The sequence below is a fragment of the Notechis scutatus genome, chromosome 1 (genome assembly GCF_049901735.1).
Source record: "Notechis scutatus isolate UNSWTSFEM ecotype Mainland chromosome 1, rNotScu1.2, whole genome shotgun sequence".
In the NCBI taxonomy this organism is placed as follows: Eukaryota; Metazoa; Chordata; class Lepidosauria; order Squamata; family Elapidae; genus Notechis; species Notechis scutatus.
The window spans coordinates 299,930,526-299,953,642 of NC_142009.1; the positions used below are offsets into that span (position 1 = coordinate 299,930,526).

At 39.4% G+C, this 23,117-nt stretch overlaps 1 protein-coding gene across 1 annotated transcript; it reads left to right on the plus strand.

Annotated features, from left to right (window-relative positions):
* The first annotated feature begins 218 nt into the window (after nucleotides 1-218).
* CALM1 (calmodulin 1) lies at nucleotides 219-18,246 on the plus strand. The gene is made up of 6 exons (XM_026679174.2): nucleotides 219-320; nucleotides 4,225-4,255; nucleotides 7,529-7,672; nucleotides 13,577-13,683; nucleotides 16,797-16,932; nucleotides 17,120-18,246. Exons 1-6 carry the CDS (start codon nucleotides 318-320, stop codon nucleotides 17,146-17,148), a joined length of 450 nt encoding a protein of 149 aa, XP_026534959.1. The 5' UTR covers nucleotides 219-317; the 3' UTR covers nucleotides 17,149-18,246.
* The last annotated feature ends 4,871 nt before the right edge of the window (nucleotides 18,247-23,117 follow it).

Here is a 23,117-nt window from a genome sequence, read left to right on the forward strand (position 1 = left end):
CCCGCGGAGAGTCCGAGCTGTTGCAAGTGGCCACTGAGTTGGCAGAGAGGAATGAGTTGAGGAAGGCTCGAGACGTCGTGGAGGGGCAGAGTTGCCTGCTGCAGTCCTGCCACTGTGCGCCCCAGTCCGGGGAGGAGAGAGAGAGAGAGAGAAAGGCGCCGCTCCGGCGGAGGGATACGCTGTTCCCTATAAAAAAGGCTCCGCGCAGCCTCACACCTACAGCATTTCTGGCAAAGGGAGGAGGAAGCGAGGCCGTTCGCTGCCGATTGCCTTCTGCACCTTCGCCAGGGCACAGAGAGCCAACGCCGCCAGCCGCAATGGTAGGTAGCTTGGATCTACCGCGCGACGGATTTTGTTGTTGTTCTTGCTCGGGTTTTGTTTTAAAGCATGGACGAGAAACATCTGGATTTGTGGTTTGACTTCCTACAACGCTGCTTTTGGACCTTTCGACTCTTGGCGGGAACCGAATAGCAATGCCTTTGCCCTTTCGCTACTATGCCTTGCCAACTTCGGGGGTGGAATGGGGGGGGTGTCAGCTTGGACTGCGCTTTAGGAGCGGAGGTAGAAGCGGGCCCTGTGCCTTGAGATCCGCTGGAAAGCGGATCCGCTCTTTTGCGTGGAAGGTGGGAATGGGGCGAAGCGTTGATAGTCCTGGCCCAGCCGTTGTCCTTTTGCTTACAGTTTAACTTGGGCTGTGGCGGAGAGCATAAGATTTGCAGGCGAAGTTCAGGCGGCCCTGCAAGTCGCCGTCCCGCGGCCGGGTCTCTTTCACTTGCTTTCCACGATCTCGCTTCCTCTCCGGAGCAGCCGGCTGGGCTTCTTGTGTGCGGAGAAACTCGCGACCGCTTGCCGGAACTGGCGCTCTTGTCGGCGTTCGCTTCCAAGGAGTACATGCCCGGTTTCCTCCCAGTTAGCGCCCGAGGCTGGGTGGGGATGCTTCGGAGTTCAGCGGTCGCTTGGGCTGGGAAAGTGGCGGATCCGCCTGTTCTCGGACAGAGGGCGATGTTTGCTTGGAGAACCGGGCGATCTGTTTGCTTGGCACGGCGGCGGTCGCAGCTCCTGGTTGTTGTTGTTTTTTGCAAGGACTTTGGGGCAAACGTGTTGGAGCGCAAATGTGTTGGAGACGGGATGGCAATTGCGCGGGAGGAGCGCCCTGGTTGTCCTCTCTCCACATCCCCACGTCATAAGGGCGAGGTAGTAACTGGGGCCGCGCCTTGCCTGTAGTCAGAGGTGCTGCGTGTTCTTCTCCGGAGCGGAGATTTCCTGTGTTGTAGCTGGGGAGCGGCCCTTCGCCCCCTCCACAAAACGACGATTAAGCCGAGATGCTCCCTCAAAGAATAAAGGCGGTTATCTTCGGCAGGAATGAGCAGAGGTTGAGAAAACGGATCAGGCCTTCATTGGGCACAAGACCGCATTAAAGTGAATTTATCCTATATTTTGGCGGGTGCCATTTGGATTATTTAGCTGGGTATAAATTCAGGAAGTGGTGGGATTGTTTTCTGGAAGCAGTTTTCCCCATCCTTGTGCCTTCCAGATGTGCTGGCTGATGACCGGGGTTGACAGGGGTAATCGCCCTAAGACATACCTCTGGAAAGTTCCTGGTTAGAACCATATGGGAGCTCAACATATGGTATTGGTATGGCTGCAGATGGAGCAGAACTCTGCTCTGCGAAAATGCAATATAAAGAGTCACAGTTTTGATGTTATTAAAAAAAATGTTGATTGCATGCACCTTTTTTCCCCCCTTGTGGAGATAGGATAAGGGAAGTAGATGACCAGGCTGGCTGAAGGAGGTGGCATTCAGGGTTGGAGGATGGCAGGGGAAGGATGATGGAAACAATCACAGTTTCTACACCAGCTGCACTGCGTAGGGGGAGGGGGAGGGAGAACCTCTGCAACTATTGCGCTGTTTCCCCACCCCCAAAAAATAATTTTCCAAAACCCTCAAATGCAGCAATTGCAAAAAAAAAAAACAAACCTTTGAAGGTTGGATTACATCATGTCTCCTCCTCTTCTTCCTCTTGAGCCTCCACCCTACTAATCCCTAGAGGTGGGAAGCTAGGAGAGGGTAAAAATCCATGCTGTTTACAGTAGCAATTGGAAATTATTTCCTAGAAGCCCTGAACAAAAATCTTAAAAGCTCACATACACTGTGTGTGCAAAGGGGTTTATTTGGGTGATTCTTGAAACAGAGAGTGAAAGGAGAAGTGGGTAAGATCTGTTTATAAGGCAGTCTCAATCTATTAAAATTGACACTATAGCTGTCTGGTGTACCAAAAAGTATGGATCACAATTGGGCTGTTGGCACAAAGTCACGTTTTGTGCAGAAGGCAGTCAGGGGAAGCCTTTTCAACTAGTTCCCCCCCCCAATAGTGGAGCCCTCCAAATGTGTTGGACACATGTCATCTGACCCATTTGGAAGTCATTCAATTAGGGAAGGCTGCTTAGTGCAGGTGCATTGTAGAACCTGACTCTTACATTTCATGTTCTCCTAATGTGCAGTTAGATTTTACCTTGGTCAGGCATCTCCCAAGAGCATTTTAGTTGATGATGATCTTTGGTCTTCATTCAAGATTTTATTATTATTATTTTAACTAGAATTGCTGCATAATTGTGAAATGCATGATATATTGAGAAAAGGGATGAAATCTCAGCTTTCATTTCCCATGCGGTAATAGAAAGGAAAAGCCCAGGTGTGTCTCCTTTCCCCTTTTGCAGCTGGGAGGGGTTACATCATCAGATCTGATTCCCCCTTCGCACAACCCTGTATGGGCGGGGTGGCTGGTTTAGCATGATGTTAGCTACTTTCATCAGGTAGCCAAGGTAAGGCATATTTGTTCTTGTTGCCTAAAATACCAAGCTAGATGTTATTATATATATTATGTGGAAAAAATGTATAAAATCAAAACTTGAATGTATAAAACCTGGATTCTTATCCTTCAAATCACAGACAGAGGGCTTCATACACTCTAGTTCTGTTGATTTGCATTCTTCGTTTTATTGAGGTGTGGTCCAGTTTCCTGCTCTGCATTGCTCTGATATGTTATGTAAATCACTATGCCAACTTGCCTCACTGAAAGAACACCCAGCAACTGGATTCTGGGAAGATTTCAAACAGGATTGCTCATTAGGTGTGTACAAATCCTGCAACTTTTTTTTTTTTTTTATGAGAAGCTTACTTTGGGATGTCCTTTAATCCCTGGCAAGCCACTGCAATGTGAAGTCAGTTATGCTTGCCAACAGATTTCAAACTGCAGAGGATTTTGACGCATTTGTTGATCTTCAAATTTCATAGTAAACTTCCAGACACATCTTCACACCCATCCATCTTGCATATTTAACAGGAAATCAGTATTTGGATATGACTTTTGCAGCATCAAATAGCTATTCAGAACAAAGCTTTAAGGGAGACATTCAGTACTTGGGTAAGAGTATAATTTTTCAAAATTCAGCAACCTTTTGAAGAAAATCTGTAACTTCATCGGCAGTTTTAAAATATATATTTACATCTTTCTCACTAAGCTATTAAATATTGGTTAGGCTAATTAATTATTTTAAAGCATTTATGTAGCTGCATATCTAAACCCAACTCTACATAAATAACTGCCTATATAAATGTTTTAAATAAATCATAATCACTTTGCACTGACTGTCATACAGAGCAGAATACATTTTTCCTTGTCAGATATTACAGAGTGGGACTGTTGATTAGGACAGTTACTAAAGCTTCAAAGCAATGCTTTTGTAAAACTAATAGAACAGCAAGTTCTAATATCAGAAGGATTTTAAAATAAAAAAAATAAAAAGAATTTAGTGCTGAATATATCATAACAAGGTATGTAGTTCTTGAGAAATAGGCCCTTATTTTGCAGGCTTGTTTTTGTTACCCATTACTTAATGGTAGGTTCAGTAATCTCATGGCTGTACTGAAAATCTGATGCAAAATGTATTTGGAGTGGGGGAGGCTCTGTTTCTTGACCATCAGAGTAATAAAGAAGAATCTTCAGCTTTCTGGGTATTTCATATCTTCCCCCTCCCATGCTGTCTCAGTTCTGTTTGAACGACCCACTGAAGAGAAGAATGATTTATTGCCAATTGCTCTTGGATGGGCCAAGCATTAATATAATGTTATGTCATCTTGCCTCTGAGTTGCTGCTGCATTGTGTGCTTTGACATAGCTACAGGTAAACAGTGTTCTGAAATACTTTTCTATTCTTTACATAGGCCGATCAGCTGACCGAAGAACAGATTGCTGGTGAGTATTCTAATTGGAGGGAGATGGTTTCTGTTGGCCTAGCAACTACTGTGAATACAAAAATATTGCAGAACATTCTTGGTGGCTGCCATCGTTTGGCTATTTTTCAAGACTTTACATTCCTGATGGTGTGGATTGATCTTAAAAAGACAAGAAAAAATCGGATTAAATTGTTTTTCATTCAGTAATTTAAATATGTTCCTGAAAACATATATGTTTGTATTCGTTTCTGTCTGGATAACTGGTTACCATAGGAATTGAAACCTACCGGCTGGTTATGCAACCCACATCCTTTTTTTGCATACACAGTTCTAGCTGTATAAATATAAAGAATGCAACTATGAAATGGCTACGGTCCTTTGATTTCCTCTGTACGTTTGCTTACGTATCAATCAAGTTCACTTATTTCAACATTAAAGATCTGAAGCTTTCTGATGCATTGATGGTAGTTACTGTGCAAAGCACTGTTTCTCATTAAATTGACAATGTTTATTTATAGCTTTGTATCAAGGCATTTATCTGAGAATAAAAGAGTTCAGAGAGTTCTGAAAGCTAAAATGTATACACTCTAAAATTATTAAAGTAGTTGGGATTTTTCAGAGAGAATGATGGCTCTTGCCAAATTTAATTGTCCATAAGGATTGCTTACACCTAAGTAAGCTCCCAGTAATTAATACAACACAAGTCTTTGGGTGCATGTAGATAAAGTTCCTGATCACAGAATCATGAACAGGTGCTGGCTTTTTCCCCCTTTCCTTCTTGTGTTATTTTTGGTTTATCAAATCACAATTTCTGCTTGGTTTGCCCAAGGTTGTGGCTAAATATATTGAAAGGAAAAACTAGTATAGAATAATTTAAGGTCTTTATACAATTGCATTGGCAAGGTTGTGGCTAAATATATTGAAAGGAAAAACTAGTATAGAATAATTTAAGGTCTTTATACAATTGCATTGGCTAGGTCAAGAATGGGCTGAAAAGACATGAGTAGCCATTCCCTCTTTTTGTGATTTTTCTGCTCATCCTCTAAAGCAGAAGTGTGCAAAATCTAGATGTGAAGTTGAAAAGATATTTCACATACAGAATGGGTGTGTCAGCTGTACATTTCCTTGGTTTGAGGTCATTGAGTTAAGGACCAGGCAAGAGAGCACTGACTTGTGCTAGTTAGCGCTTATTTTCTTGGCACAACTTCTTTAAGGAGCTGCCGACCAGTATAATGAGCTTATGCTGGATCTGAACCATTTGGGGGTTTGAATACTGCACACCTTGCCTTCAGAGCTTCGTGCCTGATTGCATTTCTCCCTGTGCGTGTTAGTAACGCTGAGATATGGATCAGGAAGCTCCTAGTTCAAACCTTACTTCTGCCGTGGGTAATCTCTCTCTCTCTCTTTTACATTCTCGCCAATCTTGGAAGTATTTTTTCCAAGTAAATAATGTCATTTCTCTCCCTCCCTCCTCTCTCTCTCTCTCTCTCTCTCTCTCTCTCTCTCTCTCTCTCTCTCTCTCTCTCTCTCACACACACACACACACACACACACATATATATATATAAATTGTGTGAGTTGCATGATGACATCACCCCTGCTATCAGGTCACTGGTTCAGTGACAGGGAATTACTGTTCAAGTATATCTGTAGGGCATCAAACTGAGGAAGCTTGATGTATTATTATTATTGTATATTCGGGATGTGGTAATAGTTAACCTGCAGTTTCAGGGTTAAGAGATCCCAGGTGTGAATGAACCCTTAAGAACATTACCACTTGGTTGAATCAAAGCATAAGTTTATGGCATGCAGAATTCTTTACTCCTGTTCTGTTTCTGGGATTCGTGCAATCTACATTTGGATCCTGTTTTTCACATTGAAACCATGTCCTCAGAAAACCAACAAGCAGGACATGAGTTCTGTAAGTCCTTGCACTTACGTTCCATAGTGACTAATATCAAGAGACTTCCTGCATCCGGACCTAATAATAAATAATAAATAGCTGTCATGATAGTCACCATGAATTTGCCTATTCTTTTTAAAAAATCTACAATGACATCATACTGACGCTAATTAATTGCTTTGTGAAGTACTTTTATTTAGCTTCACTGGATGACATGTTTTAAGTGCAGTGAAGAAGATGTTGTGTAAGTGTAAATGTTGTATACAATGTTAAAGGCTTTAAAAAATATCCATGTGTGCAGTAAGAGGGAATTATTTTATACTCATTTGTTCTTTCCTTCAAAAGAGGAAAGAACAAATTGCAGCTAATGAGTTTATAATAATCATGAATGCAATATGTTATAAATATAACTATTTGCTTAAGTATCAGTAATGTCATAGCTGCCTTCACTATATCTCACTGCCACCCACTCCCAGACTTTTAAGTTTTTTAGGAGATGGGACTCTGGATTCTTGTGATATACGTTAGGATGAGAAAAGGAGACAGGTTCCATATATACTATATGTGGGATTTTGAACCCTACTTTCCATATTTCATATCCAAAAATGATGTTATGGAAATGGATGCTTTATACATGGTTTGAATTACTAGTCATTCTTTATTGACTCAGTGCAATGGTCATTGTAGGCCAAAAGAACTTGGGTCTAACTTGGCTCTTGTCTAATTATTCTGTACTAACTTTCTTCTTGGATCATCCCCAATTTGCATCCATAGAATTACTGCACTTTTACTGATGAGCATTTTACTAAGGCACAGTTTTTAGTCCTCGCCTTATGACCACAGTTGAGCCCAAACTTTGTTGCTAAGTGAGACTGTTGTGAATTTTGCTCCATTTTATAACCTTTCTTGCCACAGTTAAGTGAATCACTATAGCTGTTAAGTTAGCCAGCATAGTTGTTAAGTGATTCTGGCTTGCCCACTGAATTTGCTTGTCAGAAGGTCGCAAAATGTGATCATATGACTCTAGGAAGCTGCAGTCGTCATAAATATGAGTCAGTTGCCAAGCGCTTGAATTTTGATCACATAATCATGGGGGATGCTGCAACGGTTGTAAGTTTGATAAATGGTCATTAGTCACTTTTTTCAGTGTTGTAACTTCAAATGGTCACTAAATGAACTGTTGTAAGTTGAGGAATACCAAATTGGAAAAAATTGTAGGCCTGTATATTGCTAGGCACACATGTCATTCTTGTGTGTACGTTTGCCAAAAGATGGAACATGTCTTTAATTTGTTCACTGTGGTATCATTCATTGGACAGAAGACTTATTCACATACATAGTGCTATCACGTTGCTATGTGCTGATGATTTTTTTCTTCCCTGTCCTCAGAGTTCAAGGAAGCCTTCTCTTTATTTGACAAAGATGGTGATGGCACCATCACAACCAAAGAGCTGGGGACTGTCATGAGGTCGCTGGGTCAAAACCCTACAGAAGCAGAATTGCAAGACATGATTAATGAAGTAGATGCTGATGGTAAGCATATGAAGGAATGAACCAGCTATCTTCAGACGTGAACATAATTCAGTTTGTTCAAATTCATAACTCAATTTGGGTTAAAGTTTTAAATTACAGATGATGAAGGTTAGTGGCAGCTAATCGCAACTGTGCTTTATACTCCTAATAAAATCTGCCACGTATTAATGACAGCTATGATTGTGTCTGTATCAGGGCACTCTAAATAAAAAAACAGCACATGAAGATACAGCATATCTACTAAGAATATTATTTACTTCTGTCCTTGGCATAGTTTCTGTCGCTCACATATTAATTAAGTATATTATGTGTAGCCTGGGACTAATGCCAGATAAAGCCTTTTGTTGCAGATCTTAACAGGGAAACAAGTTTGTAATGGGAGAGAAAGTATTTTAGGTAAGTAGGGCTGTAAAGGTTAATATCAAAACTTTTAAGCTGTGTTCCATAAGCAATTTATAATCAGAGCAGATCTTTCAGTACAGACATCACATGACCAGCTGCTGTTAGTGACAATTTGTCAGCTGCATTTTGCATCGCAGTTTCCACTCTTTTCAACAGTAGCTCCTTATGATGAGTGTTACCGCAAACAAAATGGAATGCAACCAAGGCAAACCATTGCCAAATACAACTACCTCAAGAAAGGTCACAGAACACACTAGGTATAAATGGCACCCAACTTTCAAGATTATTGACTTCTGTGGATTGGATGGTAAAAAGCAGTATCATAAGACAGTTTCCTCCATATACCGTTGGCATCTGATTACTGTCCCCAGCAGTTTTCTGTAGATGTTGAAACAGATTATAACTCTATGGGACATGATAGATAAGAAGCCAGATGGTGAACAATTAGGTCCCACACAGAGTCAAACTGGAAGGATCAAAGCTGCTGTGAAGCAGTGTTCCCCAAAGTTCAGTCCTATCAGATGATCCCAAGGGTATCATGGTTAATGGTATCACAACTTTTCTAGAAGCCCAGGAGAAGAAATAGAACTAATTCCACCACATCTGGTTCTGTCGGAGACCCTTGCCAGTATAATCCCATGATTAAAATGGCTCCCAATGATTAGTATCATTCAGTTGTGTCTGGAATCGTAAGGTCTTCTCAGTTAACTTTTCCAGAAATGGAATGATTGAGTTTGTCTATATTGGACAGATTGCCATTATCAAGGGAAAGGAGATTATTCTTTGCATGGACTATTTGCCTTCTTTATGCAATTAAGACACATCTTTCCCTCAGCGACACAGATTATTTCTCTTTACCATGATGTCAGTCCTGTCCTAATCAGTCAAGAAAGGCAAGAATTAAATTATTGGTTGGTAATCCTCAGCTTTCCATAAAGCTAACCACAAAATTCCAAGTGATAAGACAAGCTGTGGCTAAATTTGTTTCCCTATGATTTATCCAAGTGTGTTTATTTATTTATTAAATTTATTTGCCACTAGTAGCACTAAAATTATAAACTATGGTAAAAATAGTTTGGGTGGGAGGGAACAAGGTGTGCAGGGAGTAAGGTGGAATCTGATGTTAGTTCATCAACCACCTCCAGGTGACAGTCTCCATTGGGACTCCAAGCCAACTGATAGGGCCAGCTTTTCAGGCCCTTATGGAAGGTCAGGAGTGGATCTCACAGTGGAGAGTAAGATGTTCCAAAGGGTAGGAGCCATAGAAGAGAAGGCTCTTCTCCTGTATCCTGCTAGCTGAAATTTCTTTACTGATGGAATCCACAGCATACCTCCTCTCCTGATGCTAGTGGGGTGAGCTCATCCCATTGGTTCCTCAGGTAACCAGGACTCGTGCCATGCAGGGCTTTAGAGGTAAAAACCAGCACCTTGAATTGTACCTGGAAGCAGGCCAGCAGCCAGTGCAGCTTGCATAGTGTTGGAGCACAGCTGATCAACTTTGCCCATCAATTCTGGCTATGCATCTGCAACATATTGTTGAAGAATATATGCACTTGTACAGATAAAGCAATGCTGACTTCTTATGTGGATGGAGTGATGGCCAGCATTGAGCACTGGCATAACAGCTGATAAGTAAAATGGGAAATTTCCTAAATGAATTAGGGTAAATACCCAAATGCATTGGGTGCCTGAATTGGATTGCTTTAAGATTTCCATCAGTTGCCAGACTCGCTAGAAGATGATCTGTCCACACCCGTTGAATTATCATAATTTCCCCAATTTAAAGTCACTAGCTCCACTCAAGCAGAAAACCACACCTAATATGTGTCCTGAACAAAATGCCTAGAGTAAACCAATGCCTTGCCAGAGGTCAGAACAGCTAACTCAGGAAGAGAGACTATTGGGTTGCAGGATAGACAATATGCTAACAGTATCCCTATCTCCAAATGCAGTAGAATGCACTCAGATTTGGCAGACTGTCAAATGGAGTCAGTGAAATAGAAACCTATTAGGCAACAGTTTATCTATCTTCTTGCCCTCTAGTTTTAGTCTCTGGGCTATGGAGTAGCTTGGCGGTCAATAGACTCTGCTTTCTCTACCATGTCCTTGTGATATCTTCATTAACAACTTAGATGAGGGAATAGAAGGGGAACTTACCAACTTTGCAGATGATACTAAGCTGGCAGGAATAGCTAACACCCGAGAAGATAGGCTCAAGATCCACATGGATCTTGACAGACTAGAACACTGGGCCATATCTTACCAAATGAAATTCAATGTAGAGAAAAGTAGAGTCCTACACTTAGGCAAGAAAAACCAAAAGTACACATATAGACTGGGTGAAACCAGGCTCAATAGCTGTCACTGTGAGAGGGATCTTGGAGTCTTAGTGGACAACCAGCTAAATATGAGCCAGCACTGTGCAGCAACAGCCAAAAAAGCCAATGCAATCCTAAATTGTATTAACAGAGGGATACAATCAAGATCAAGGGAAGTACTAATACCACTCTATAAAGTAAGACCACACCTAGAATACTGCATCCAGTTTTGTTCACCACATTATAAAAAAGATGTTGAGACTCTAGAAAAAGTACAGAGAAGAGCAACCAGGATGATTAGGGGACTGGAGGCTAAAACATAACAAGGAACAGTTGCAGGAACTGGGCTTGGCTAGTCTAGTAAAGAGAAGGACCAGGGGAGACATGGTAGCGGTCTTCCAATATTTGAGGGGCTGCCACAGGGAGGAAGGGGTCAAGCTATTTTCTAAAGCGCCTGTAGGCCAGACAAGGATTAATGGATGGAAACTGAACCAGGAGAGATTTAACCTGGAAATAAGGAGAAACTTTCTGACAGTGAGAACAATCAACCAATGAAACAGCTTGCCCTCAGAAGTTGTGGGAGCGCCATCACTTGAGACTTTCAAGAAGAGATTGGATTGCCATTTGTCAGAAATGGTGTAGGGTCTCCCGCTTGGGTGGGGGGTTGGACTAGATGACCTACAAGGTCCCTTCCAACTCTGATTATCTGTTATCTGATAGATTCCAAATCTAAATTAAATCCAGGATTAAATTCTGAGTAAAAGATGTTATAACGGCAAGATAATTTGCAGTGCAACTTTTTTTTTTACCACACAACTTTCTAGATAAAGAGATCTAATCTCCCTGGAGTTTATTATAATCTCCCTAGTGATTACAATATGGCTTGCCATAGGTTTCTTGAGTGCTTTTCAGCTTCCAGTCTAGGCTGGGATTTCCTGATTGCGTGTTATTACTAATAACTTTGACCCTTCTTAGTATTTCCAAGGTCAGCCAAAACTGGCTAAATCATACTACCTGTTGTGAAATAATTGTGTATTGGAGCTATGTATTTCATGTCAAATTACATATTGCCTTATCTGCAAATTTTTATCACATACCTTCATGGCATCGACCCTAAACAAGATGAGACTAGCATATGGTTGGAGAAACGTAACATACAAAATGTTTCTGACTGCCAAAGAAAAGTTATTTGCATTGCTTAAAATGTTTGAATGGCTTGTTGAGAGAAACACTTAAAAAGAAATAGACGGGCTAGAACTTAAAACTAAATTTGAATTGGCTGCACTATATGTAAATAAAACTGGGTGTGATTAATATGATAACAGCTCACTGATTTGTTTAACCATTTTTACTTTTAAAGTTAATAATGAGTTCTCTGGGTACTGTTCCTTAGAGTGTGGGGGGAACATAGACAATAATAAAGAATATTTGTAGCTCACAGTTGAAATGAGGGCTCCTTAGTGCTCTCTGAGCTTGATTGTTTTCTTGCAGATGTTTCATTACCCAATCTAGGTAACATCAGTGCTCATCGGGGATCAAAGATTTCTTCAAAGTTAAAATCATCTCTAGAGCAGAGCATAGTATAAATGGAATTGAAGCCCAATCATGCTCCTGCATATCATCTGGTGATACAAATGAGTTCAAAATAAAGGGCTTGAGTACTTCGAACGATATAAAAAGATAGCTTGATCAGAGGTGGTCCAAATTTTTGAAATACGTTTCTAATCTGCAAAGAATAGCTATTTTCTTCCAACTATTTATATTATCCTGTCCTGTCTACAAAATAATTTGTAGTCCAGTAGCCTAGTGGAAGAGATTCAGAGCATTACTACACTGTTGTCTTCCAGACAGGATATAATTCACTGCCTTAACTCTCTGCCAATATGCTGAGTATGTATGGAAGGCATCAAGTTTGAGAAAGCTTACAGTTGTATATCATGCGTTGAAGACGTGAGAACTAAATTTTAATAAAATAACTGCTTATAATTGGTTAATTTGTCTTATACTTACAAATATGAAACAGTGCTTAAGAAAAACCTTTCTTGGGACCAATTGTGCAACATCCCTTAAAAAAAACCCTACACACCCTTGAGAATTTTGAAGATCTGTTCCTCTGATTGTTTGCAGAAACTCCATTGAATGTAAGGAATGTAGCATATGCTGAACAAGACATAATGTTGACCTTCCAGTCACCTGCAGTCCTGTCTTCTACCTGTTTCTCAAGATCAGCAGTCAGATTATAATTCCTTTGAAAATTAGTCTAGTATTTAAAGAGAAGAGAAAGGCTGTGAAATTATAAATTAGCATTAAAATGACAGAGAATCTGGATTATGTAAAAACTAAGCATTTCCAGTTCATAGTTGAGCAAATAGTAGAGGAGAATACATTTTATTTCTATCTTTCCCAACTCCTAAAATTTCCACCTGCAGTGGCCTTTGATCTGGAGAGCACAAACTGGATCAGTTATGGGATGTTTTCAAAGCAATTCAGGAGTGCAGAGAGTTGAACTGATTGACATCTGCTAAGAAATTGCATTTTCTATATCTAAAACCTTTGGTGGTATAAAGGGACTCTCCTATGGCAAAAAGGCTTTTATTTTTTAAATACCAATAGCATGTATATGATGTCATAACTTGTTGAGAACCCAAATGATTTCCAGTGAATGTCAAATGCAACAAGGAGTATGGATCTAAAAGTGAATATATCCAAGAGTAGCGGTGTTTGATAGGGAAAATGGAGTGAGTGATTCTAAATTATACATACATGGTAAAGAACTGGAACAAACAGATTAAACCGTGTCCCTTAGCAGAATGAATTATACAATTTTAAGATATGTAAATATGGTAGAAAGGCAATGAATAGCATGAATATTAAACAGCAGTGAGGTTTAAGCATGTCAAGAAAAATATAAAAGCATGTTTAAGGCTATAGGAATAGTACATCTTTGATAAAATGAGGTAGGTCAAGAAAAAATAAATGAATGAAGATATTGAAAACTGAACAATATGAAAAAATTGCATTGAGGTATTTAATTAGAAAGAATATACAGTATAAGAATCCAGTTACAGAACAAATTTTAACTAAAGAGGAATGGATTGAGAGGAAGAAGACAGAACATACTCTGTTTTGATAGAGTTGAAAGTACATTTGGACATGTTTTTCCTTTCTATGCCTTTTTTGACAGGCAATGGCACCATTGATTTCCCAGAATTCTTGACCATGATGGCTAGAAAAATGAAGGACACAGACAGTGAGGAAGAAATTCGTGAAGCATTCAGAGTTTTTGATAAGGTATGATTTTAAGGTTAACTGTGAGGGTTGTTAATGTTACAATATCCATGTTCCTTGGAATTGTTCTCTGTTGCTAAAGCAGATGTCCTCCTAGTAAAGTCCAGTGAGTCTTTTTTTAAACATTTGCAGTTCACAATCAAATTTCTAACTGGTTGCTTTGTTTGACTTATCTTCCTAGCAAAACTATTTTTTGGAAGGGCAACATAACATGAGAATTGTAATGTATTTTGTATGGAAACAATTGATACTCTGCAAATGCATCCTTGAAATCTTGAAAGAGGACTCTTTCACAGTCTACTGTTTACTGGTTGCATATCTTTAAAAATATGTCCAGTGAAAACAAGTACAGCATATAAGATGCTTTTAACAGAAAACCAGATTTGCCCAAATTGTATTGAGTATGCTAGTGGCAAACATTCTAGTACAGGGGTCGCCAACCTTTTGGACCTCAGGGACCACCAAGCCCATAATTTTAAATCCCAGGGACCACTAACCGGTTCTGTGGGCATGGCCTAATATGTGGGTGTGCCTTGGTGGTCATATGACTGGCTGGGCATGGCTTGTATGTAAATATTATAAATATTTATATAAATATTGAATTATTTTTTTTAAAAGAGCAACTTTTACCCAAATGCAGGCAAAGCAGGCAGGCAGATTGAGTTGCTCACAGAATCACAGATTCATTCAATGATCTATCTATCTGCCATCGGCTAGCTCAGTCTCTCAAATTTGCTTGCCATGAGTCTCCACTGAATAACTGAACCTTCAGTCCTAAGGGAGGTTCAACTGTGCTTAAAAGCAGAGCCAAAGATCTAAAGACTAGCTAAAAAGCAAGAAATCCAACCATTTCCTGCTTCCTAGCTAATCTAAATCTCCCGGCACAGCAGAACAGATGGTGGTCAGAAAAGGGAAAAATAGCAATTTAGCAGGCAAGTTTGCCTGGTAGGGAGTGAGTGGGCGGGGAGGGTTCCCCCAGGCCATGTGGGCGGCGTAGCTTTGTGTTTCTTCGCAGCCTGGATTAATTGCTTTGGGGGGTGTTCTGGGGGTGAGATTTCTCTGCAGCCCACCAAAATTTTCTCGCGGCCCACCGGTTGGCGACTGCTGTTCTAGTATACTGCATTGTAATATATGATTAAAATGGCTCTGATTAAGAAAGTTCTTTGTTGTTTGGAGAAGCAAATAGCAATGCTGGCCATCCTGGTGTTTGTTTCACTGTAGGAGAAAGTTGTTTGGATTCTCTGGGAACATTATGACTAAGTGAAAAATTTAGTCCAGGTCTATCTGTTTCTAATTATAATGTCTTGGTAAGACCACACCTGGAATACTGCATTCAGTTTTGGACACCACGATGTAAAAAAGATGTTGAAACCCTAGAAAAGGTGCAGAGAAGAGCAACAAAGATGATTAAGGGATGTGGAGGCTAAAACATAGAAAAACGGATACTGGAATTGGGTATGTCTAATTTAATGAAAAGAAGGACTAGGGGTGACATGATAGCAGTGTTCCAATATCTCAGGGACTGCCACAAAGAAGAGGGAGTCAAGCTATTCTCCAAAGCACCCGAGGGCAGGACAAGAAGCAATGGGTGGAAACTAATCAAGGAGAGAAGCAACTTAGAACTAAGGAGAAATTTCCTGACAGAACAATTAATCAGTGGGACAACTTGCCTCTAGAAGTTGTGAATGCTCCAACACTGGAAGTTTTAAAAAAGATGTTGGATAACCATTTGTCTGAAGTGGTGCAGGGTTTCCTGCCTGAGCAGGAGGTTGGACTAGAAAGGTTGGAGGTTGGACTCCAAAGTCTCTTCCAACTCTATTACTCTATTCTATTCTATTCCTTGATGTATCTATCAGAATCAAAGTTGCTCAGGTTTGGCTAATGAGTCTTTTTTCTTTCTTTGTGTTCAGTAAGGTCAAAACTTGAAATGTCTATTTTTTATTCCAACTTCATCTCCTAAATGGAGAATTGTATTTTTCATACAGAGTCTGAAACATGTTTTATTTCAGCATATAAGCTCTAAATTGTACTCTTCCAAGAGAAGAGGTGGCTTGGATCAGATGTCATCATCTCAGTCCAATAGCTGTTCATTCCAACCAGGACCCTGCAAATTCAAAAATTCCTAGGCAGTAAAGCTTTCTGGGAGCTGCATTTCTGACATTCCTGAGGTTGAGAATAGTTGCAATAAATCCTGGTTTATTTGACCTTTAGAAACAAATACCCAAATTTCCTATAAAATTTAAACTAAGAAGTGGTTAACAACTTTGAAAGAAGCATTCTGAACCAATCCAATAACTTAAAATTCACTCTTAAGTTGGTTTTTCAGCACATAGATCTCTGGATTAGTTGGGACTGTTAGGATATTTGTATGATATAGGTTTATGTTTTTTTAAAAAAAACATTTCTGTTTGTATTTTTCCCACGGGAGGGAATTTCTTGCTTTCTCTAGAGGACTTCAAAGTCATTGGAGGCAATCTAGGAATTCAGATATGCTGTTGGTAAAGTTAGAGAAACTTCTCACTGTATTGAGACGAAAGATACTGTTCTCATATATTTAGATTCTGATAATTTGTTTTTTATGATGGGACACTCAACAACTTTATTGGCATTTTAAAGTGATTTCATATTAGAAACGTTCTTCATGGTAGAAGAAATAAACCAATAGAATGGAAAAAGATTGGAACATTTAATCTAATTACAAAGCTTTTAAGACGGCAAAATAAATAGTTTGAGGACGTGGATTTGAATTAAACCTTAGTTCTTCCGCTGCTTCAAATGTTTGCCTAACATTTTACATAATACTAAAAGATTATTGTTCTTCTGGTAATCCTACATTCCTGAGAGATTTGGGATATGTTCTTTGCACACTTCCCTATTGCTACAGCACCTTTCTAAGATCTCAAATGTGAGTTTTCCTATTACCTGTCCCTGATCTTTGGGCTGGAGATATCAGAGGCTGAACTTACTAACTTACATAATCAAAACATGTACTTGATTAAAGAAAAAAAAATGCCATATTTAGTTGTATTGTAAGCATTTATTCTGAAACCTTATATTTTTTCTCTCAATTTTGCACTATTTGTTCTCCATCTCCCCCTCCTGTTTCCACCCCCAAGGATGGCAATGGTTATATCAGTGCAGCAGAGCTACGCCATGTTATGACAAACTTAGGAGAAAAGTTAACAGATGAAGAAGTAGATGAAATGATCAGAGAAGCAGATATTGACGGAGATGGACAAGTTAACTATGAAGGTATAATGTGGATTCCTATAACGATAGAATTTTGCAAGAGCAGAAATTACAGCGGGGACTTAGAAGTTGTGGACTGTTAATCTTGTACATCTTAGAATATAGCGGGGTAAGGAATTTCTCCATGACAGGTTGTTTATGTTGTTTCGTTTCTGAAATGGCTAAAAATATGTTCCTTTGTTTCTTTCAGAATTCGTACAGATGATGACTGCAAAATGAAGAAATCTCCTTTCACCTTTTTTTTCCTCTAGAAGAATCAAATTGAATCTTTTACTTACCTCTTGCAAAAAAATGTTCATTTATTCATTCTGTTTCTGTATAGCAAAACTGAATGCTGAAATACCTTCTGTCCACAAACTGCATGTAATGGTTGGTGGTCCTGTTCCCCCCAAAAATCAAGTTAGCCATCAGTTTTCTTTTTCCAATATAAATAATTGTACTGCCTTTTAAAAATAAGAAAGCACTTAGTGAACTCCTCAAAAAGTTCCATTTGCTAATAACTATTACTCTGTTTGGGCTGGCCAGTTTTTCATGCATGCAGCTTGACAATTGAGCACAGTCAGACATTTGTATTAAAATAGTTTTTAAAAGGAGAAAAAAAACCTTAAAGGGAAAAAAAGCCTAATCACTCTTTTGTCAAAAAAGTGGGTTCTGGCTGAATCTGTAGTTATAAAATTGTCAAAGCTGGTTACTTTCAAATTGTTTTATACCTCAGGTGGTATGCAGCAAAGTGGCTGAGGACTGGAAAAAGTTTAGAGGCAACTCCCCCCCCCCCTCCATTCCCCACCCGAGGTGGAGAAGGCTCACCAATATGTAGCTGTAGTTTGTTTCCAAAAGCAAATAGGTGGCATTTCTGTGTTACTACATTGATTTTAAAATTGTCTGCATTGCACTATTGTGGAACGGATGTTGGGCCATTACCGTTCTAAAAAGTTTTAACAAAATATTTACCAAAGGGCAGGAGCACCTTTGGGTACATGCTCCCCCTCTCTCTCCCTCCCTCCTCCCTCCCTCTCACCTTTCCCCTGCCCCCTCTGTTTCTCTCTCTCCCTCTCCCCCACTCTCTCCCCTCCCCACTTGCAGTTTTAAAATTTACTGTACCGAGACTTGGAGCTGGCAGAGGAGCCTGTGGACTTCAGCACAACTATCAACATCGATGTTCAAGATAGTACAGTTATGTCCATTCCAAGTTGTAAATGCTAGTCTTTTTTCCAATAAAAGACCATTAACTTAAAGGTGGTGTTACATGCTTTGTAAAAGCCGAAAAGATTTATCTCTATACAATTTGAGAGATTAAACCAAAAAGGAAAAAAAAAAGGTAAGGCGGCAGTACGAAAGAAAAATGTGTTCTGTGAATGACTTGCTGCTAAATTATAATGCACATGTATGCAATAACTTAACCTGTTTAATGTTTCTTCAAGATGGCAAGAACTGACCTCTTGTAACCCAAGACCTTTGCTATAAATAAATGAACTTGTGCTTGCCTTTCATCTTTATGACAATCTTAATTCGCTGGCTTGTTTGATTCTGACTCATCCGGAGTCTGTAGGGAAGTGGCACCATTTTTTATTCCTGGTTTATGTTAGCTGTAATGCTAGCACTGACACGTATTAGTCTCTAGTCTAGTCTAGTGAGGAGCTGCATATTGGCAAGATATTTAACTTTATTAAAAAGGAAGGAAAAAATTTAGCAACAAAGTGGATGTCTAATAAAAGCATCCCAGAATCAAGCACATATTCAAATGAAAGAGTTTTAAGCATTCAAGTTCAGCTTTGATTTATAAGGCAGAATCCTAAATATATCTCCTTTAACAGCTCATAATGGTCTTATTCATGCATAAGCATAGACTACAATGAGGGTTTCAAGTTCTGTGACTAAGCTTTGTTCAAAAAAGGCTTAGCTCTTTGTGTTATGCACCAAAGCAGAGGATAGAGAACTTAAGGGCTTTGGAGCTTGTTTGCTAACATTTTTTTAGTGTGTAGATTGGCAATCCGATGTTCTCCAGAGATTTTGGACTTAATTCTCAATAACACCAACCAGGATGATCAATGGCAAAGAATTACAAGGGTTGTCCAAAATATGGAAAGCAGATTGTCGTCTATCTGCAGCAAAATACAGTAATGTGAATAAGGATATGTATGGAACTATGAAACCAAAACATTTTGTTTTGAAAATTCTGTAACTGGCGTTTCAAAAAATATTTAAAAGATAATCCATACATCTCAGCTGGGAATTCCACACCATTTGATCAGACAACCCAAAGAAATGAGATCAAATGATGAAAAGTAATAGCTTGCTGCAGTGGACAAGTATCTGAATACTTGTGTGTTTGCAAACAAGCACTCTGTAGTGGAATTTTTTTTTGCATCCATGGATTTTTACAGAAGGTCTAGATAGCATCAAGGTTTAATCAAGCTTGTTTGCCATGCTGCAGCACTTGCATTTTTTTTTTTAATTGCAAAAGCGCCTGAGGAACAAAATCCAACAGGAATACAGTTTTTCAGTTTCTATCTTCAGCTAGTAGAAAAGGCACTACAGAAACAAGGTTTAGGAAGATAGATTATTGGACTATTGTATTTATTCTCAGGTTGATGAAACTGAACAGAAAAAACAATAAGCAAATTTTCTTAATTATAAAACTAGAATTGTAACTCCAATGTAACCCTAATTATTTGGCCCCAATTCTCTTTCTTTTATAAGTGTGGAGGTAAAAATTGAGGTTGACTTGATGACTCCTTAGAGATAATTATGCAGTTTCCTTAGCAACATTAAGGAAGTCAGTTGCTACTGGCACCATTTGAGATGTTTTCTAATTTCTCAGTCTAACCAAGAGGCCTGATATTCTCTAATGGGACTTCCCTAGCCCCAAGCCTCTAGCTTCTAGCTTAGCAAGGTGAACCAACTGCTGTCATAATACAGTGCTCTTGGAAAGTAATACAAGATTAATATGATGCAGAAATATGTTTCAAAAGGAAAATGAGAACGGATAACTATGAAGGTCTAGCTCAGTTATATCAGATTTATTTGAGTGAATTCCACTTTTACAAAATCACTATTTAACACTAAATAGTGTAAACAATACTTTGGTGGATTTACATGCCACGTTAAATTGGGGGTAGTAAATTTTTTGGAGCTTAATGATTACAGTATATCTGAGGGCAGGGGAGTGCAATTCTTTGCAAGGTTAAGAAGCCAATTTCCTCCCTCAAATCTTAAAAAAAAATACCCCATAACCCGCAATATTGCTCTGAAACATCACACCCACACCCTTGGGAATGTCCAGAAAGATTCTTGTTGTTGCAACCCTAATCCTAACCAGTTATTTCTTCCCTTTTTAAAAAATGTGTAAAGGCTTTACAACTTTTTGAGCTAAATGCAGCTACATGTATGTATTCTATCCCTATCTTACTTTAGGCGTGCATTTTTAAAGCAAGGCATTGTGCTACAGCAATTCACCTCTAGTTTATGCACAGTCATGATGTCAATCTGACTCGGTATCCAGACAAGTAACAATGGCAAAGCAAGTTAGCTGAGCAGGATCTCTGAATCAAAGAAGAAAAACCAAAAATCGGCTGTGCACTATAGCTTGTTTCTGCTTGCTGTATTTTTTGGTCTGCTTTTGTTCTTCAAAGAGATGTTCTTTCCATATTTCCAGTGATGTTGAAATAATTAAATTGCAGATCTCTCCTACTCTTGCCACCCAGTCACACTTGGCAGGAAAGCATTCAGAACATGCCATTCCACGAGGAACAACAAAATAACAAGGCTGGTGTTACAGGGGATAGTGACAGACCCTTTTAACAACATACCTATTGACATTTTAAAACAGTGCAGGTGTCTCTGGGGGAAGAGCTGAGTGGAATACTCAAAACAAGCTTCAGAACAGTGGCCCTAATGAATAATTCAAGATAGAAAACAACAGACCATGCGAAACTATCCATTCATCAGAGCTGTCCGCTGTGCTACACAAAGTAATTTCCCCCCCTTTATCCGTTACTTACCTTTTCATACTATATCTTTTTAGATTGTATTCCTATCTGGTTTTACAATTTTGGATGAGGAGTGAGGAATTCAAATTCTACACAACATTCTGGTGACCATTTCCCAGAACCTGACAGTATTGGTCTTTTTAGACTTGATAGCAGAATTTAATAAACTTCCCAGGCAGGTATCTGTCTGCTTTTATTTCTCCCAACAGTCTTGTTCCTTCTGGTTCTCCAGGCAGTGCCTTTTTTTGCTTCCAGCAAGGGTTATGAAATCCAGGTTATGAAATCAGTTCCCAACCTTAGAAATTTGTTGGCCTTCAAAGGGCTTTCTTCCAAAATAAAAAGCCTTTTTATTTAAAGAGCAAGTCTGGTTGTTGCATCATGTTCCTATTTAGTCAATAGTTCTAATTTATTTAAAATTGAATATTCTAAATATTAATATTTGTAACAAATATAGACATTTGTTCCTTGGCACTATTTCTGTGTTGGTTGTTTTAGTATTGTTACTAGATGTTGAGTTGATTTTATTGGGTTCATTTGTAACAATAAAAATAATTTATTAAATTTGTATAGCCCCCAATTCACAATGGCTATGGGTGGCTCACAACAATGAAAAACAAATTGCAATAAAATCAAGCAGGAAAAGATAAAAAAAAGGGTAAGCCTCGTGAGGCAAGGGGTCTCCCTCTCCTTTGTCAAAGGCCTGGGTGAAAAGCTGAGTCTTCACAGCTCTTCTTAGCCTCAGAGTGGAGTGCTATCTCGATCTCAGGAGGAACCTTACTTACTCTGGAGGACAGAGGCTGCTCCAGAAAAAGGTGTGTTTCCTTGGTCCATTTTAAATGAAGAAACCTGGAGTACATCAATCCTGCAAGATTGAATCAGCCATACAGATACTGTGGGAGACAAGTGGTCTCTCCAGCAACCCTTGTATTGTTGGTTTTTGGTTTTGTACTGTACCACACTTTGGTTAAGGAAGATGATGATGGTTTTAGGCAGGGGTGGGATCCAAACGGTGTAACTACCGGTTGGGTGATTTACGTGTGAAATGACGTGAGCTGTGCTGCCCGGACAGCTGAGTAGCGCTATGCGCGGGTGTGCAGCATTTGAAAAAGCACTATTTTCCTACTTTTTCAATTGCAGCTGTGCCGCGCAAAGCAGCTGAGGTTGAAAAAGCAGGAAATAAAGGACAGGTAAGAGCCTGGGCGGGCGGGTGGGCCAAAACAGCAGCAGACACAGAACCGGTTCTGTGTCTGATGCTCTTCAGAGCCACCGGTTCTACAGAGCCGGACAGAACCAGTAGAATCCTACCCCTGGTTTTAGGACGATTGAACCTCAACCATTGGATAACTGAATAAGTCCTTATTTCTCAATATAATCCACCTCGCAGAATTATAGCTGAGAAGATAAAACTGAGAAAGGAACAACTTCAAACCTTTGGAAGCCTCAACAATATAACAAGGAACAAATTGATTATTATATTATTACATAAGTCACCTTGAGAGTCTTTCAGGCTGAACAGTGAGGTATGAATGCTTAATCAACAAACTGCAAGTATGTAAGTAAACACTGATATTTATTGACAATAATTTTTGTTGGAATTCTGGTAGATGAACAACCTTTTGACAAAAAAGTGATGAGGAACTTGGACCCTTTTAGATATCGCTGAACATCAGCTCCTGCTAGCATAACCAATGGGAAGGAATGCTGGGAATGATAGTTTACCAATATCTGAAGGACCATAGTTTTCTCAGTTGGGATTAAGAAACATTTCCTTGCTTTGGGAAATAATGCTGACAAAGGTCAAGTTGAAATTACGCGCTACTTAAGAACTGCCTTCCATTAGCCAAGTGACAGTCCAGGGTAAGCTCAATGAAATATTCACAGGGCAACAAACTGATCAGTTTTCCTTAGGCAAATAGCTGTATAATTGTTAAGCTTCAAACTATGAAATAAAAAGCCTATAAAGGACACTTCACAGAATGATGCCGATACCACATCTGACTGCCATATGTGCTAGAATGTTGAGCTGGATGTGAGGGAGCGTAAGCCTTGGACATATGATTCGTGTAATTCTCTGTTCATGAAATCTGCCAGGTAAGAACACTTCATGTACTTGCTGTGTTCAGTGAACTAGATGGGAACTTTGCAACATCAGCTTCTCTAGTTTATATAATATCACATGCTGTGCTATTTCTTCACCTT

Coding starts and splice junctions, on each gene's coding strand:
- CALM1 (XM_026679174.2), top strand. Junction 7,673..13,576: donor TAATGAAGTAGATGCTGATG/GTAAGCATATGA, acceptor CTTTTTTGACAG/GCAATGGCACCATTGATTTC. Junction 16,933..17,119: donor TGGACAAGTTAACTATGAAG/GTATAATGTGGA, acceptor TGTTTCTTTCAG/AATTCGTACAGATGATGACT.